The 14009-nt window shown below is 44.7% G+C and overlaps 1 protein-coding gene across 11 annotated transcripts in view; it reads right to left on the bottom strand.

Annotated features, from left to right (window-relative positions):
• Nucleotides 1-14009, bottom strand: part of trim2a (tripartite motif containing 2a) — a 285251-nt gene that overhangs the window by 41718 nt on the left and 229524 nt on the right. For all 11 annotated transcript variants that reach the window (XM_068040789.1, XM_068040707.1, XM_068040770.1 and 8 more), the window contains 2 exons: nt 11589-11826; nt 5511-5662 (listed from right to left, as the gene is read on the bottom strand). In XM_068040789.1, the coding sequence (XP_067896890.1) occupies nt 5511-5662; nt 11589-11826 (390 nt within the window). The remainder of the gene's footprint in view (nt 1-5510; nt 5663-11588; nt 11827-14009) is intronic.

A 14009-nucleotide genomic window follows, 5' to 3' on the forward strand; every position in this document is an offset into this window, starting at 1 on the left:
GCCAGCCTTGCCCTTCCATCTAACAGGAACATGCCGGCCCTGAACGCTTCCTATCTCACTTTTAAAAGCCTCCCACTTGCCAGATGTCCCTTTACCTGTAAACAGCCTCTCCCATTCAACTTTTGAGAGTTCCTGTCTGATGCCATCGAAATTAGCCTTTCCCCAATTTAGGACTTCAATCTGAGGACCAGTCCTATCCTTTTCCATAACTATCTTGAAGCTAATAGAATTATGGTCACTGGTCCCAAAGTGCCCCCCCCACTGACACATCAACCACCTGCCCCTCCTCATTTCCCACGAGGAGGTCGAGTGTAGCCCCTTCTCTAGTAGGGCTATCCACATACTGCTTCAGAAAACTATCCTGGACACACTTAACAAATTCTTCCCCATCTGATCCCTTAGCACTAAGGCAGTCCCAGTCAATATTAGGGAAGTTAAAATCACCTACTATTACAACCCTATAATTCCTACACCTATCTGTGATTTCCCTCCATATATGCTCCTCCACTTCCCTCTGACTATTGGGGGGCCTATTGTATAATCCCATCAAAGTGATTACCCCTTTCATATTTCTAAGTTCTACCCATTTGGCCTCACTGGACATTCCCCCTGGGATATCCTCTCTAAGTACTGCTGTGCTGTCCTCCCTAATCAATAGTGCAACTCCCCCTACTATCTTACCTCCACCTCTGTCACGCCGGAAAGATCGGTACCCCGGAACATTGAGCTGCCAGTCCTGCTATTCACAGATAATTTGGACTCAGGAACCAGAAGAATAATTTCAAAATTTGCAGATGACACCAAATTGTTGGGGGAGGGGAGTATGGTTAATACTAATAAAGACTGTTACAAAATACAAGACATTAATAAACTTGCAGAATGAATGAGTGTGTAAATGGCAAGTGGATTTTAATACAGGTAAGTGGGAGGTGGTGCATTTTGGTAGGAGGAATAAGGAGGCTATGTACTCCTTGGAAAATAAGAGTCCCAGTGAGATAGAGGAGCCAAGGGATCTGGGAGTATACATTCACAAATCATTAGAAACAGCAGCGCCAGTTAACAAGGCCATAAAAAATGCAAACAAAGCACTGGGCTTCATTTGTAGAAGAAAATAATTGAAAAGCAGTGAAATTATGTTAAACTTGTAAAGAAACTTGTTTGTACCACACGTAAAGTACTCTGCCAGTTTTGGTCACCATATTACAAAAAGGGTATCAATGGCAATCAGTAGTAATATTATTAACTATGAACTTGTTTTTCCCAAGAATTTTTTTCCTTTTGTTTTCATGCTGGTCAGGGCAGGCCATGTACAGCTGTTTTGTCTAAACTACTGTTTTCCTGTTCTTGAAAATAAAGATAGAATCCCATTGTTTCAACAGGAGTCAGTTCTTACAGTATTTAGCAACCCTTGGACTACAAGCCAGGACAATGGATGGCCTTGCAGAGGTTTGGTCCAGGGTGGTCCTATATGGTGTGAAATCAGGAGATGAAGTTTAATTGATGGACGGCATAACCTAATTGATGGCAGGTGAGAGAAACCAATGGATGTGTAAACAGTCTGAATGGCCTGATAGTGCCTGTGAGAAGAATTTGATAAGGATTCATGGTTGTCGGACTCTTGTTTTGAGAAAGTCTGGATGGAAACCTCGGAAAGCTGGAATGGAGCCAGAAATGGGACTTAAAGGGGCACAGCATCCAACGCTCGGAGCTGCTGTCAGAGTGGACTAATCATCCACAGAAGACTACGGAGGAAGGGACATCGACGGAGTGACTGACCAGAGAGTTCACCCTGTGCAAGGTTTTCCAGACACTTGGTGATGCATGTACCAAGGGGCAATGGTGCCATTTTAGGAAGTACACGAGGTAGAAAGGAATAGGTTAGATGATAGGGTTAGATGAAATAGGGTGGGAGGAAGCTAGTGTGGAGCATAAACACCAGAACAGAGCAGTTGGACTGAATGGCCTGTTTCTGTGTTGTAACTTCTATGTAATTCTATCCTCTGTATTCATATCAGAAAGGATGAGTATGAACTAGTAAAGCTGACCGAATCATTGCTGAAGGGGGCATTTTGTGCTAACATTACACTTCTTCAAAAATCTGCAGCCAATGTTAAACAAAGGAACAACCCAACGAGCACTAAATTAACTCAGAATGTAGCAAGTTCTGTCCAAGAAAGATGCATTTCTACGAAAGCAGGGTTACTAGGCAAGCCAAATTTCAAACCACCAAAACCACAGTTGTTGGATTTCACCAAAAAAACACAACTCCTTCATTTCACATTTCTGCTCATTGTGTAATGATGTGAGTGCAGCCAAGTACATGATTCTCCCACCATCCACAGCCTGAACAAACAATTCAGCTTCTGTTGGCAGCAGAGAACAAGATGCTCCTGTGAGCTGCCACTAAGTCCCAGTTTAAAAGAAAAGACAACTGAATTGATTCCCTCAATTTTAGCAAAGGGAATCATGGTTCTTTGGTTTTAAACACAAATGACAATATGAGCTCAGTAATATATAGAGGTAGTGGACCACAATTGAGTGCCACTCTGGGCCCCTTGAAAAATTTTAAAATCACCATATGGCTTCACTATAGACAAAAACAGAGCACATATGCACCAGCTTAAGGGAAGAGTGCACGATGACAATGAAGGCATGTCTCTCAGTTTCCTTGATGAATGATTCTAGATTACACTGCCTTGTGCGCAAAACACAGCCCTGGAGAGGGAGGAAACAAAGAAAAAAATGCTGGAACATGCAAAGTAGCTCATGTGCAGAGAAAGATTAACGTTTCTAACCACCAACCATTTCTTTTAGATGCTGTGTATTTGCAACATTTCTCTTCTTATTTGATTCAAGGTTTTCTTTTTTAATCCCTGGAAAGGGGGTGTTTTGTCACAGTATACAAAGCAGCATTATTTGCACTGGCAATTCGTCTTTAAGTACAATCCATTCAATTTACTTCCGCTAAGAAATTGACAGCTTTGTGAAACAGGGACAACTTGGTCTCATTTCTCACCACAAATACATTATGGGCATTGAGGACATGCAGCATACAAGAAACAGCAGCATTTTCCACCAATGTAGATCTAAAGGGGTCTGAATAAAGTCTCAGATGTATTGCTTTCTATGTAAACACTTATGATTGAATTAGAATTTTTAATTATGTGGCAAACGAAGCAGAATAGAAAGGAGGAGAATATTTTTCATGAAGGGAGTTTGGATGATTTGGAATGCAGTACTTCAAAGAACAGCAACTTTCAAAAGGAAATTGGATAATGGCTATGGGGAAACAGCAGGGGAGTGGGCCTAATTGGATAGCTTTCAAAGAACTGACCCAGACACAATGGGCTGGATTTCACCATGGGCCTCAGGACCCCGATGTTGGGATCAAATGCGGGTCCCGAGCCCGCAGTTTGCCGGAAGCGCGCCTGTCGGCAATCTTCCCAGAGGAAGCCCCCTAAATGGCTGCCTCCGCAGTCCTCAGGGCAGGCTCTCGACGCTGTAGACCCAATCAAAAGGCCAGTAGCTCTGGAACCTCGGCAGCCCCACTAGGAGAGGTGGGCATTGCTGAGACAGGTTGGGGACCAGGAGGGTGCCTCAACATGGAGGCACCCTTGGAGGTGTTCATGAAATTAAAAACTGAAGCGGATCAAAGCTGGTAAGGCCCCTCGGAGCGGAGGGGCCACCCCTTCAGATGATTAGCTTGGGCTGCATGTAAGACCTTCGATGCCCACGTACCCGTCATCAAGGCATGGAGTTTCCGGCTCCAAAGACAACGCCAGCCTGCTGCACAGAGGCCACCTCCACATGCAGCTGAGGGGTGGGGTGCGCTTTGCCAACAGCAAAATGCCAGTAAGGCCACAAAATCACCTCTAATTAGGGTTTTAAATCAACATAATTGGCGACCCACCTCCGTGGAATGGGCAGCCGATCCAGTTCCCTGCCTGCCCCAGGAAAGTTCCCTGGCAGGGGAATGCATCAGGGAGCTGTCCCAATGCGGCTCCCCCACTATTTTCCTAACCCCCATCTTCCCCCAGCGCCTGCCTCCAGCTCCATCACTACGGGGCTGGGAAAATCCTGCCAATGGACTGTACAATTCTATGATTCCAAAATCTTTTACAAGTCATGGTAAGGAACAGGATCACTATCCTTGATAACCCAATGTCTGCGTTGGAGTAATTTGTTAACCCGGATTAGCTCACAAGTCGAATAACCCACATACCATATCCTATTCAGACCCCTTTCCTATCCTGAGTGGCGTGAAACAGGGCTGTGTTCTCTCATCTCCACTGTTTGGGATCTTCCTCTCCCTGCTGTTCTCACATGTGTTCAAGTCTTCAGAAGAAGGAATTTTCCTCCACACAAGATCAGGTGGCAGGTTGATCAACCTTGCCCATCTAAGAGCGAAGACCAAAGTACAGAAAGTCCTCATCAGGGAACTCCTCTTTGCTGACGATGCTGCATTAACATCTCACACTGAAGAGTGTCTGCAGAGACTCATCGACAGGATTGCGGCTGCCTGCAACGAATTTGGCCTAACCATCAGCCTCAAGAAAACGAACATCATGGGACAGGACGTCAGAAATGCTCCATCCATCAATATCGGCGACCATGCTCTGGATGTGGTTCAAGAGTTCACCTACCTAGGCTCAACTATCACTAGTAACCTGTCTCTCGATGCAGAAATCAACAAGCGCATGGGAAAGGCTTCCACTGCTATGTCCAGACTGGCCAAGAGAGTGTAGGAAAATGGCACACTGACATGCGACACAAAAGTCCATGTGTATCAAGCCTGTGTCCTCAGTACCTTGCTCTACGGCAGCGAGGCCTGGACAACGTATGTCAGCTAAGAGCGACATCTCAATTCATTCCATCTTCGCTGCCACTGGAGAATCCTTGGCATCAGGTGGCAGGACCGTATCTCCAACGCAGAAGTCCTCGAGGCAGCCAATATCCCCAGCATATACACCCTACTGAGCCAGCGGCGCTTGAGATGGCTTGGCAATGTGAGCCGCATGGAAGATGGCAGGATCCCCAAGGACACATTGTACAGCGAGCTCGTCACTGGTATCAGACCCACTGGCTGTCCATGTCTCCGCTTTAAAGACGTCTGCAAACGCGACATGAAGTCCTGTGACATTGATCACAAATCGTGGGAGTTAGTTGCCAGTGATCGCCAGAGCTGGCGGACAGCCATAAAGGCGGGGCTAAAGAGTGGCGAGTTGAAGAGACTTAGCTGTTGGCAGGAAAAAAGACAGAAGCGCAAGGAGAGAGCCAACTGTGCAACAGCCCCGACAACCAATTTTATCTGTAGCACCTGTGGAACAGCCTGTCACTCTAGAATTGGCCTTTATAGCCACTCCAGGCGCTGCTTCACAAACCACTGACCACCTCCAGGCGCTTACCCATTGTCTCTCGAAACAAGGAGGCCAAAGAAGAATATCCTATTCTAATAGTGCGGTGATCAAAGACAGAGCTGGGTTCATGTAGCATGCACATAGTCCAATTACCTCTGTTTGACAGCCTCCAGTTGAGTCTGCAGGGAAGCTTTGTGCTGCTCTACCACATCCTTGAGGGGAACAGTTGGGTGCTCGGCATGTTCACCTTCTGTGCATTCATGACACATTGCTGTCTCACATGATTGGCAGTAAAACTCCATCACCTGGATAAAGGCAGTAACAAATGTGTTAGATTAGAGGGAAAGCAGAGGAAAACACATTAGTGATTACTGTAGCACTTTACAAAGTAGTTGACTATTTGGTCCATTTGCTGCCTAAGATTTCTACATTCACAGTCCCTTCAAACTCTTGCTCAAGATTCAAAACAAAAATTGTACATTTCCAGCATCACCTAAATAGATTAACCATTCTCAAATATTAAACATCCATAAAATATGCAAAATGGCCTCATTGTTTGACATTGTAGCATGATTATTGGGCGAAGGCAAGTATCCACAGTTTATTTAGAACTATGAAGAAGCCAAATTTCACCACTTGCTTTCATCTGGTTTCCAGCACTGTCTCCCACCTGCACTTTCCTTCTCTTGTCCCAACAACTAACCACGTGACAATCAGTTTCTAATGAATGTACATGAATCAGTGACAGAATCATTTACAAAGATAATTCTTAAATAAAGCATTTCTTTCCGACAGTCCTGCCCATATGGGCTTAAGGATGGCCAAGTGCCCTGACCAATTTGATAATTACAGATGTAAAAGGGTCATTTGGGCCATCATAAATCACCCATACAGAAAGACCTTGAATTGATTCCAACGTTTTCAACTCTCACTGGAACGTTATTCAATTGTGAAAAACTTCTTGACTCGTGATACATTACAAAGAACAAACAAAGAACAGTACAGCACAGGAACAGGCCATTCAGCCCTCCAAGCCTACGCCGATCTTGATGCCTGCCTAAACTAAAACTTTCTGCACTTCCGGGATCCGTATCCCTCTATTCCCATCCTATTCATGTATTTGTCAAGATGCCTCTTAAATGTCTCTATGGTACCTGCTTCCACCACCTCCCCCGGCAACAATTTCCAGGCACTCACCACCCTCTGTGTAAAGAACTTGCCTCGCACATCCCCTCTAAACTTTGCCCCTCTCACCTTAAATCTATGTCTCCTAATAAATGACTCTTCCACCCTGGGAAAAAGCTTCTGACTATCCACTCTGTCCATGCCGCTTATAACTTTGTAAACCTCTATCATGTCGCCCCTCCACCTCCGTCGTTCCAGTGAAAACAATCCGAGTTTATCCAACCTCTCCTCATAGCTAATGCCCTCCAGACCAGGCAACATCCTGGTAAACCTCTTCTGTACTCTCTCCAAAGCCTCCACGTCCTTCTGGTAGTGTGGCGACCAGAATTGCACACAATATTCTAAGTGTGGCCTAACTAAAGTTCTGTACAGCTGCAGCATGACTTGCCAATTTTTATACTCTATGCCCCGACCGATGAAGGCAAGCATGCTGCATGCCTTCTTGACTACCTTATCCACCTGCGTTGCCACTTTCAGTGACCTGTGGACCTGTATGCCCAGATCTCTCTGCCTGTCAATACTCCTAAGGGTTCTGCCATTTACTGTATACTTCCCACCTGCATTAGACCTTCCAAAATGCATTACCTCACATTTGTCCGGATTAAACTCCATCTGCCATTTCTCCGCCCAAGTCTCCAACCGATCTATATCCCGCTGTATCCTCTGACAATCCTCATCACTGTCCGCAACTCCACCAACCTTTGTGTCGTCCGCAAACTTACTAATCAGACCAGCTACATTTTCCTCCAAATCATTTATATATACTACAAAGAGCAAAGGTCCCAGCACTGATCCCTGCGGAACACCACTAGTCACATCCCTCCATTCAGAAAAGCACCTATCCACTGCTACCCTCTGTCTTCTATGACCGAACCAGTTCTGTATCCATCTTGCCAGCTCCCCTCTGATCCCGTGTGACTTCACCTTTTTTACCAGTCTGCCATGAGGGACCTTGTCAAAGGCTTTACTGAAGTCCATTTAGATAACATCCACTGCCCTTCCTTCATGAATCATCTTCGTCACTTCCTCAAAAATCTCAATCAAATTAGTGAGACATGACCTCCCCTTCACAAAACCATGCTGCCTCTTGCTAATAAGTCCATTTGTTTCCAAATGGGAGTAAATCCTGTCCCGAAGAATCCTCTCTAATAGTTTCCCTACCACTGACGTAAGGCTCATCAGCCTATAATTTCCTGGATTATCCTTGCTACCCTTCTTAAACAAAAGGAACAACATTGGCTATTCTCCAGTTCTCTGGGACCTCACCTGTAGCCAATGAGGATGCAAAGATTTCTGTCAAGGCCCCAGCAATTTCTTCCCTTGTCTCCCTCAGTATTCTGGGGTAGATCCCATCAGGCCTTGGGGACTTATCTACCTTAATGCTTTGCAAGACACCCAACACCTCCTCCTTTTTGATAACGAGATGACCCAGACTATCTGCACTCCCTTCCCTAGGCTCATCATCCACCAAGTCCTTCTCCTTGGTGAATACTGATGCAAAGTACTCATTTAGTACCTCGCCCATTTCCTCTGGCTCCACACATAGATTCCCTTCTCTGTCCTTGAGTGGGCCAACCCTTTCCCTGGTTACCCTCTTGCTCTTTATATACGTATAAAAAGCCTTGGGATTTTCCTTAATCCTGTTTGCCAATGACTTTTCACGACCCCTTTTAGCCCTCCTGACTCCTTGCTTAAGTTCCTTCCTACTGTCTTTGAATTCCTCAAGGGATTCATCTGTTTAGTTTAGTTTAGAGATACAGCACTGAAACGGGCCCTTCGGCCCACAGAGTCTGTGCCGACCATCAACCACCCATTTATACTTCTTCTTCTTTGGCCTCCTTGTCTCGAGAGACCGGTCCCTATATTTCCCTACCACCTACCTATACTAGGGGCAATTTATAAAGGCCAATTAACCTATCAACCTGCAAGTCTGCATGTGGGAGGAAACCGGAGCACCCGGAGGAAACCCACGCAGACACAGGGAGAACTTGCAAACTCCACACAGGCAGTACCCAGAATTGAACCCGGGTCGCTGGAGCTGAGAGGCTGCGGTGTTAACCACTGCGCCACCCTATGAACCACTGTTCCTAGCCTTCCAGCCCTTATGAATGCTTCCTTTTTCTTTTTGACTATGCTCACAATATCCCGCGTTATCCAAGGTTCCCGAAACTTGCCAAACTTATCCTTCTTCCTCACAGGAACATGCCGGTCCTGGATTCTAATCAACTGACATTTGAAAGACTCCCACATGTCAGATGTTGATTTACCCTCAAACAGCTGCCCCCAATCTAAATTCTTCAGTTCCTGCCTAATATTGTTAGAATTAGCCTTCCCCCAATTTAGCACCTTCACCCGAGGACTACTCTTATCCTTATCCACAAGTACCTTAAAACTTATGGAATTATGGTCACTGCTCCCGAAATGCCCCCCTACTGAAACTTCGACCACCTGGCCGAGCTCATTCCCCAATACCAGGTCCATTACAGCCCCATCCCTAGTTGGACTATCTGCATACTGTTTCAAGAAGCCCTCCTGGATGCTCCTCACAAATTCTGCCCCATCCAAGCCCCTCGCACTAAGTGAGTCCCAGTCAATATTGGGGAAGTTAAAATCACCCACCACTACACCCTGTTACCTTTACATCTTTCCAAAATCTGTCTACATATCTGCTCCTCTACCTCCCACTGGCTGTTGGGAGGCCTGTAGTAAACCCCCAACATCGTGACTGCACCTTTCCTATTCCTGAGCTCCAACCATATTGCCTCACTGCATGACCCCGCCGAGGTGTCCTCCCGCAGTACAGCTGTGATATTCTCCTTAACCAGTAATGCAACTTCCCCAAGAGACATTAAACAAAAGACATATATTTATATAGCACCTTTAACATAATAAAACATCTAAGGCGCTTCACAAGAGCACTATAAAACAAAAGTTGACAGCAAGCCACATAAGGTGATATTGGAGCAGACGGCGAAAGACTCAGTTAACGGGGTAGGCTTTAAGTAGCGCCTTAAGGGAAGAAAGAGAGATAGAGAGGCACAGAGGTTTAGGGAGGGAATTCCAGAGCTGAGGGCCTAGGCAGCTGAAGGCATGGCCACCAATGGTGCAGCAATTAAAATCAGCTCAAAATGGCAGAATTAGAGGAGTGCAGATATCTTGGAGGGTTGTGGGGCTGGAGGACATTACAGAGTAAGGGAGGGGTGAAGCCATGGAGAAATTTGAAAACAAGGATGAGGATTTAAAACCAAGGCATTGGTTAACTGAGAACCAATGTAGGTCAGCGAGCACAGGGGTGATAGGTGAACAGGACTTGATGCGAGTAAGGACATGAGCAGCAGAGTTTTTGATGGCCTCAAGATTACATAGGGTAAAATGTGGGAGACCGGCCAGGATTGTATTGGAATAGTCACGTCTAAAGGTAACAAAGGCATGGATGAGGGTTTCAGCAGTAGATGAGCTGAGGTAGGAGCAGAGTCAGGCAACGCCACAGAGATGGAAATAGTGGAGCTTAGTGATAGCACGGATATGTAGTCAGAAGCTCCTCTTGGGGTCATATATAACACCAAAACTGGTTCAGCCTCAGACAATGAGGGATGGAGTCGGTAGCGCGGGAACAGAGTTTGTATTGAGGACCAAATGCAATGGTTTCGGTCTTCCCAATATTTAATTGGAAATGTCTGCTCATCTGGTACTGGATGTTGGAAAGCAATCTTATAATGGTGAATGAGATGAGAGAGGTGGTGGTGAGGTGGAGATGGGTTCCATCAGCGTACATGTGAAAACTGATGTCGTGTTTTTGGATGATGCCTCCAAGGGGGCAGCATGTAGATGAGAAATAGGAGAGGGCCAATGGTAATCCCTTGGAGTCACAGAGGCAAATGGAGGGGGTGCAGGAACAGGAAGAGAAGGCATTGCAAGTGATACTCTGACTACAACTAGCTAGATAAGAAGGCAACCAAACTGCTTCCTCTTATTCTCCTTTTCACTTTGAAGGAGTGATTAATTTCTGCAGTCAAGATGGTGTGAACTCAGCATAATTCAGATTGTATATACCATGGTGTTGAATATTAGTACTACAAAACCCCTGCATTTAAAGTTACTATTGCATAAATTAATAAAAGCCAACTAAGCAAAAACATAATCTGCATCAAGTGCAACACTCATTTCATAGCCATATCGTTTTACTAATAAAAACCAAACTTTCCAACTGTTTAATCTACAAGAGGGGTTACTCCTTCAGTGGATTAAGCCAGTGAGTAATTGGTCCATACACATTAGGAAGGTTGATTAATAGGCTGTGCAAACTTCATTGATCTCAGGCAGTTATGGTTGTTGTTATGGTTACAATTGTTCTCAATGTCCTTGTTTTTGAGGGGGGTGGGGTGCAGGAAAAACAGATAGAGGGAAGAACAACAGAAGCCAAGATTTACCTTCCTAATTACCATCCAGAAATCTGCTAAAAAGTGTACATGGGCAGTTGGGACAGACAGGATAAAGCTCAGCTTTGTTTCTCATCATATTTGAATAGCTTGATGACTGTAAGGCTCATACAGGACTAATGGTTATTTGGGCAAGCTCCTAGAGGGTAACCACCACCCACAGAGTCAACAGTTTCAGGAGACAGAGTGGTGGGGACAGAAAAGAGTGAGAGAAGGTGGGGGAGTGGGAGAAACAGAGAGCGAGAGCTATTTCATTCATATGTAGGTAAGCATTCCTTACCACCCCTTCCCAGAAAGAAAAATCTCATTCCATACACCAAGGAACAAAGTTGTAGCTGTCCTACTGATTATCTGGAATGAGAGTATTTTGGAAATGAGAAAGCCTTCACAGAATGGCAAATGCAATAAATACAGAGAAATCTAGACAGTGAAGAAAATACAACTCTCTACGAAGCAAACTACTAATCCAGTCTAACTGAATACATTCAACTTGCATTAGGTGCAACTTTAATGCAAAATCTCACCATCAAGACAAACAAGGATTGTAAAGAACCCTGATTAAAATTGAAGCAGAGTAGAACCACATTTAATATCAATACTAACTTACATTTCCATCATGATTTGGGCAGGAAAGGGGTTTCCCTGCTGCTACTGCTGTGACAGTCTCCAGAATGGAGGAGTCCTCACACTTGTTGTCTGGAGTCCGCTGAAGAACATCCATTAGGTTTGTGATGAAAAAGTTATTCTGTAGTGCAGAAACTCCCTTTTCAGGTAAGATAGAGGTCTGACGGCAGATTGGGCAGGAAAGAGTTAAACTGTAGGCGGGAATGTAGTTTTGTAGACACCTGATAAGGAAGAGAAAAAGTCAAAAGTCATTTCACTTCCTTCATAAAGTTGTGACATTAATATTGACATTGGAAAGGAATTTTACTTTCAGAATTACCAAAATATAGTAAAACACACTGCATCATCACAGGAAGGCACATTGAAATGTCAAATTTCTATTCTTCAGTATTAATTCTTCAAATAAAGAGAATATTCTTGCAAACTGCAACTACTTTAGCACCCCAAGGATAATCACATGCATTCAACCACTAATCTCAACAAACAAGAAAATCCAGACCCAGGAAGCCCTCACACTTCAGAACTGAGACACCCATTCAAACCAGTACAATTCCTTTGTTTTATACAGAATGATCATCAATTTTAAACTAAGCAGTAGATTCCTACTACTAATAAGTATTTATCAAAAAATGATTGCTTGTTTCCAGCTGCTTTCTCTAATCTTCAAATCGTGGTATGCCTAATAACTGAGAACAAAGTCCTATTACCCTAGAAAGGATTATCTGTAACAGCTAACTCTAAGACACATAACTAAATGGCCTATTTTAATTGCATTGCTCCAGTGTCACCTGACAGGAAGCCAGCAACACAAGTGCCTCTTTTGAAATGCACCTCCAATACAATAGTTTAACATGTGGTCCAATTAAACTGTCAGAAGCTTAAAATAAAATTAAACCAGCATATTGTCAAAATCAACAAAGCAGTGTATGCCTTTTTTAATTGATCCTTAGAGATGGTACTGGGTTGCCCCAGAGACACAAATTTTCACGTATCCCTTAGTTTTAGGGAGGTGTAACCAATAAAAGAATTGAAACATAGGGCTGAATTTTACCAGCCTCTCGATGCCATGGGTCACTGCACGGGGGCCGGTAAGATTTTGCGGGGAGAGCCCCACCTCAATCCGCGACATTGAGAAGGGCCCGCCACATATTATTGGTGGCGGGGGGACCTCAGTGAGGGTCTCCTGCTGCCTGGCGGTGGACCCTTCATCCCCATATGCAAACAAACGTTAATAAGATGTAAATATACTTACCTGCAGGCGGAGGCCATCCCACACCAATTTTACGGCCGCCATTCGTGCTCCCCAATCTGGTGGGAGGGGAGAGTAATAAAAATGTCAAGGGGGGAGGGGTGGAGGATTGGGAAAATCTATTTTTATTGGATGTGGGGATGATGGGAAGGTGTTATAGGCCAAATGTTATAAGTTTAGGGAGTAAAGTACGGGTAAGGAAAAAGGCATGTGTTAGTCGTTTCAGGCATTGAAATGACCATTGCGGGAAGTTGGGGAAGGGCCATCCACATCTTTCTTATTTTTTTTTAAATAAAAATTTAACACTGCTGCACCTTTAAAAATTAAAAGTAATTCTAAGGGCTTAAAGCCCTTTAAAAATGGCTCCAGCGCTTGCGCGGTGGTGCCAGACACGGTTGCCGCGGACGCGGAGGCCACCCCCCTCCATGCCATCAGGGGTGGCTGCTCCGCCCCTACCTTTTCATTGAGCCCCTGCGCGAAATATCACAGGGGCTCCTTGGTGGCGCTTCCGTGTTGAAAGGCCGCCGAGCTGAAAGCATGCTGCCAAGGAACACGGCACGCGATTAAAATTCAGCCCATAATGTCTGATTTCAATTGAACCAAAAGGAAATTTATAAAACTAAATCGTAATGTTATTCCGTGTGTCTATTAGATGCTCTATTTCCTGCAGTGCCCACTGGTGGCAGAAAGTCTCAAGTGTGCCAATAGACCCTCTTCAGGGCCACCCGGCCGCAGACAAGAAAGGCAGCTAGCCACAGCAACCCTCTCTCGATCACACTCATCCACTAAATGGCAAAAGCCCAATTGATGAGTTCAATATTCACTCAACATTGCAGAAACCATTCATCTCAAATATTAGACTCTTGTTCAAGTTGTTTTAAAGAATCAAAAAGCCAATCATTGATCTATATCTTCAGACCTGGCCTTGAATGTATAAGGCGCAACAGTATTCCGATGACAATATTCAAGGACTTGCTGGCATAATGTGAACTGGCCCAGTTTGAGTTTGGAATTTAGATCTGTACCCATTCCTACTCACAAATAGGAATTGTTTCTTCTTGGCTCATACAGCACAATAAAGTACTTTGATCACTGGGACACAACAATTCCAAAACAGAAGCAATTGTTCTGTGCTCTTGGCAGTTAAAGTTAAAT

Source organism: Heterodontus francisci, chromosome 1 (genome assembly GCF_036365525.1).
Source record: "Heterodontus francisci isolate sHetFra1 chromosome 1, sHetFra1.hap1, whole genome shotgun sequence".
In the NCBI taxonomy this organism is placed as follows: Eukaryota; Metazoa; Chordata; class Chondrichthyes; order Heterodontiformes; family Heterodontidae; genus Heterodontus; species Heterodontus francisci.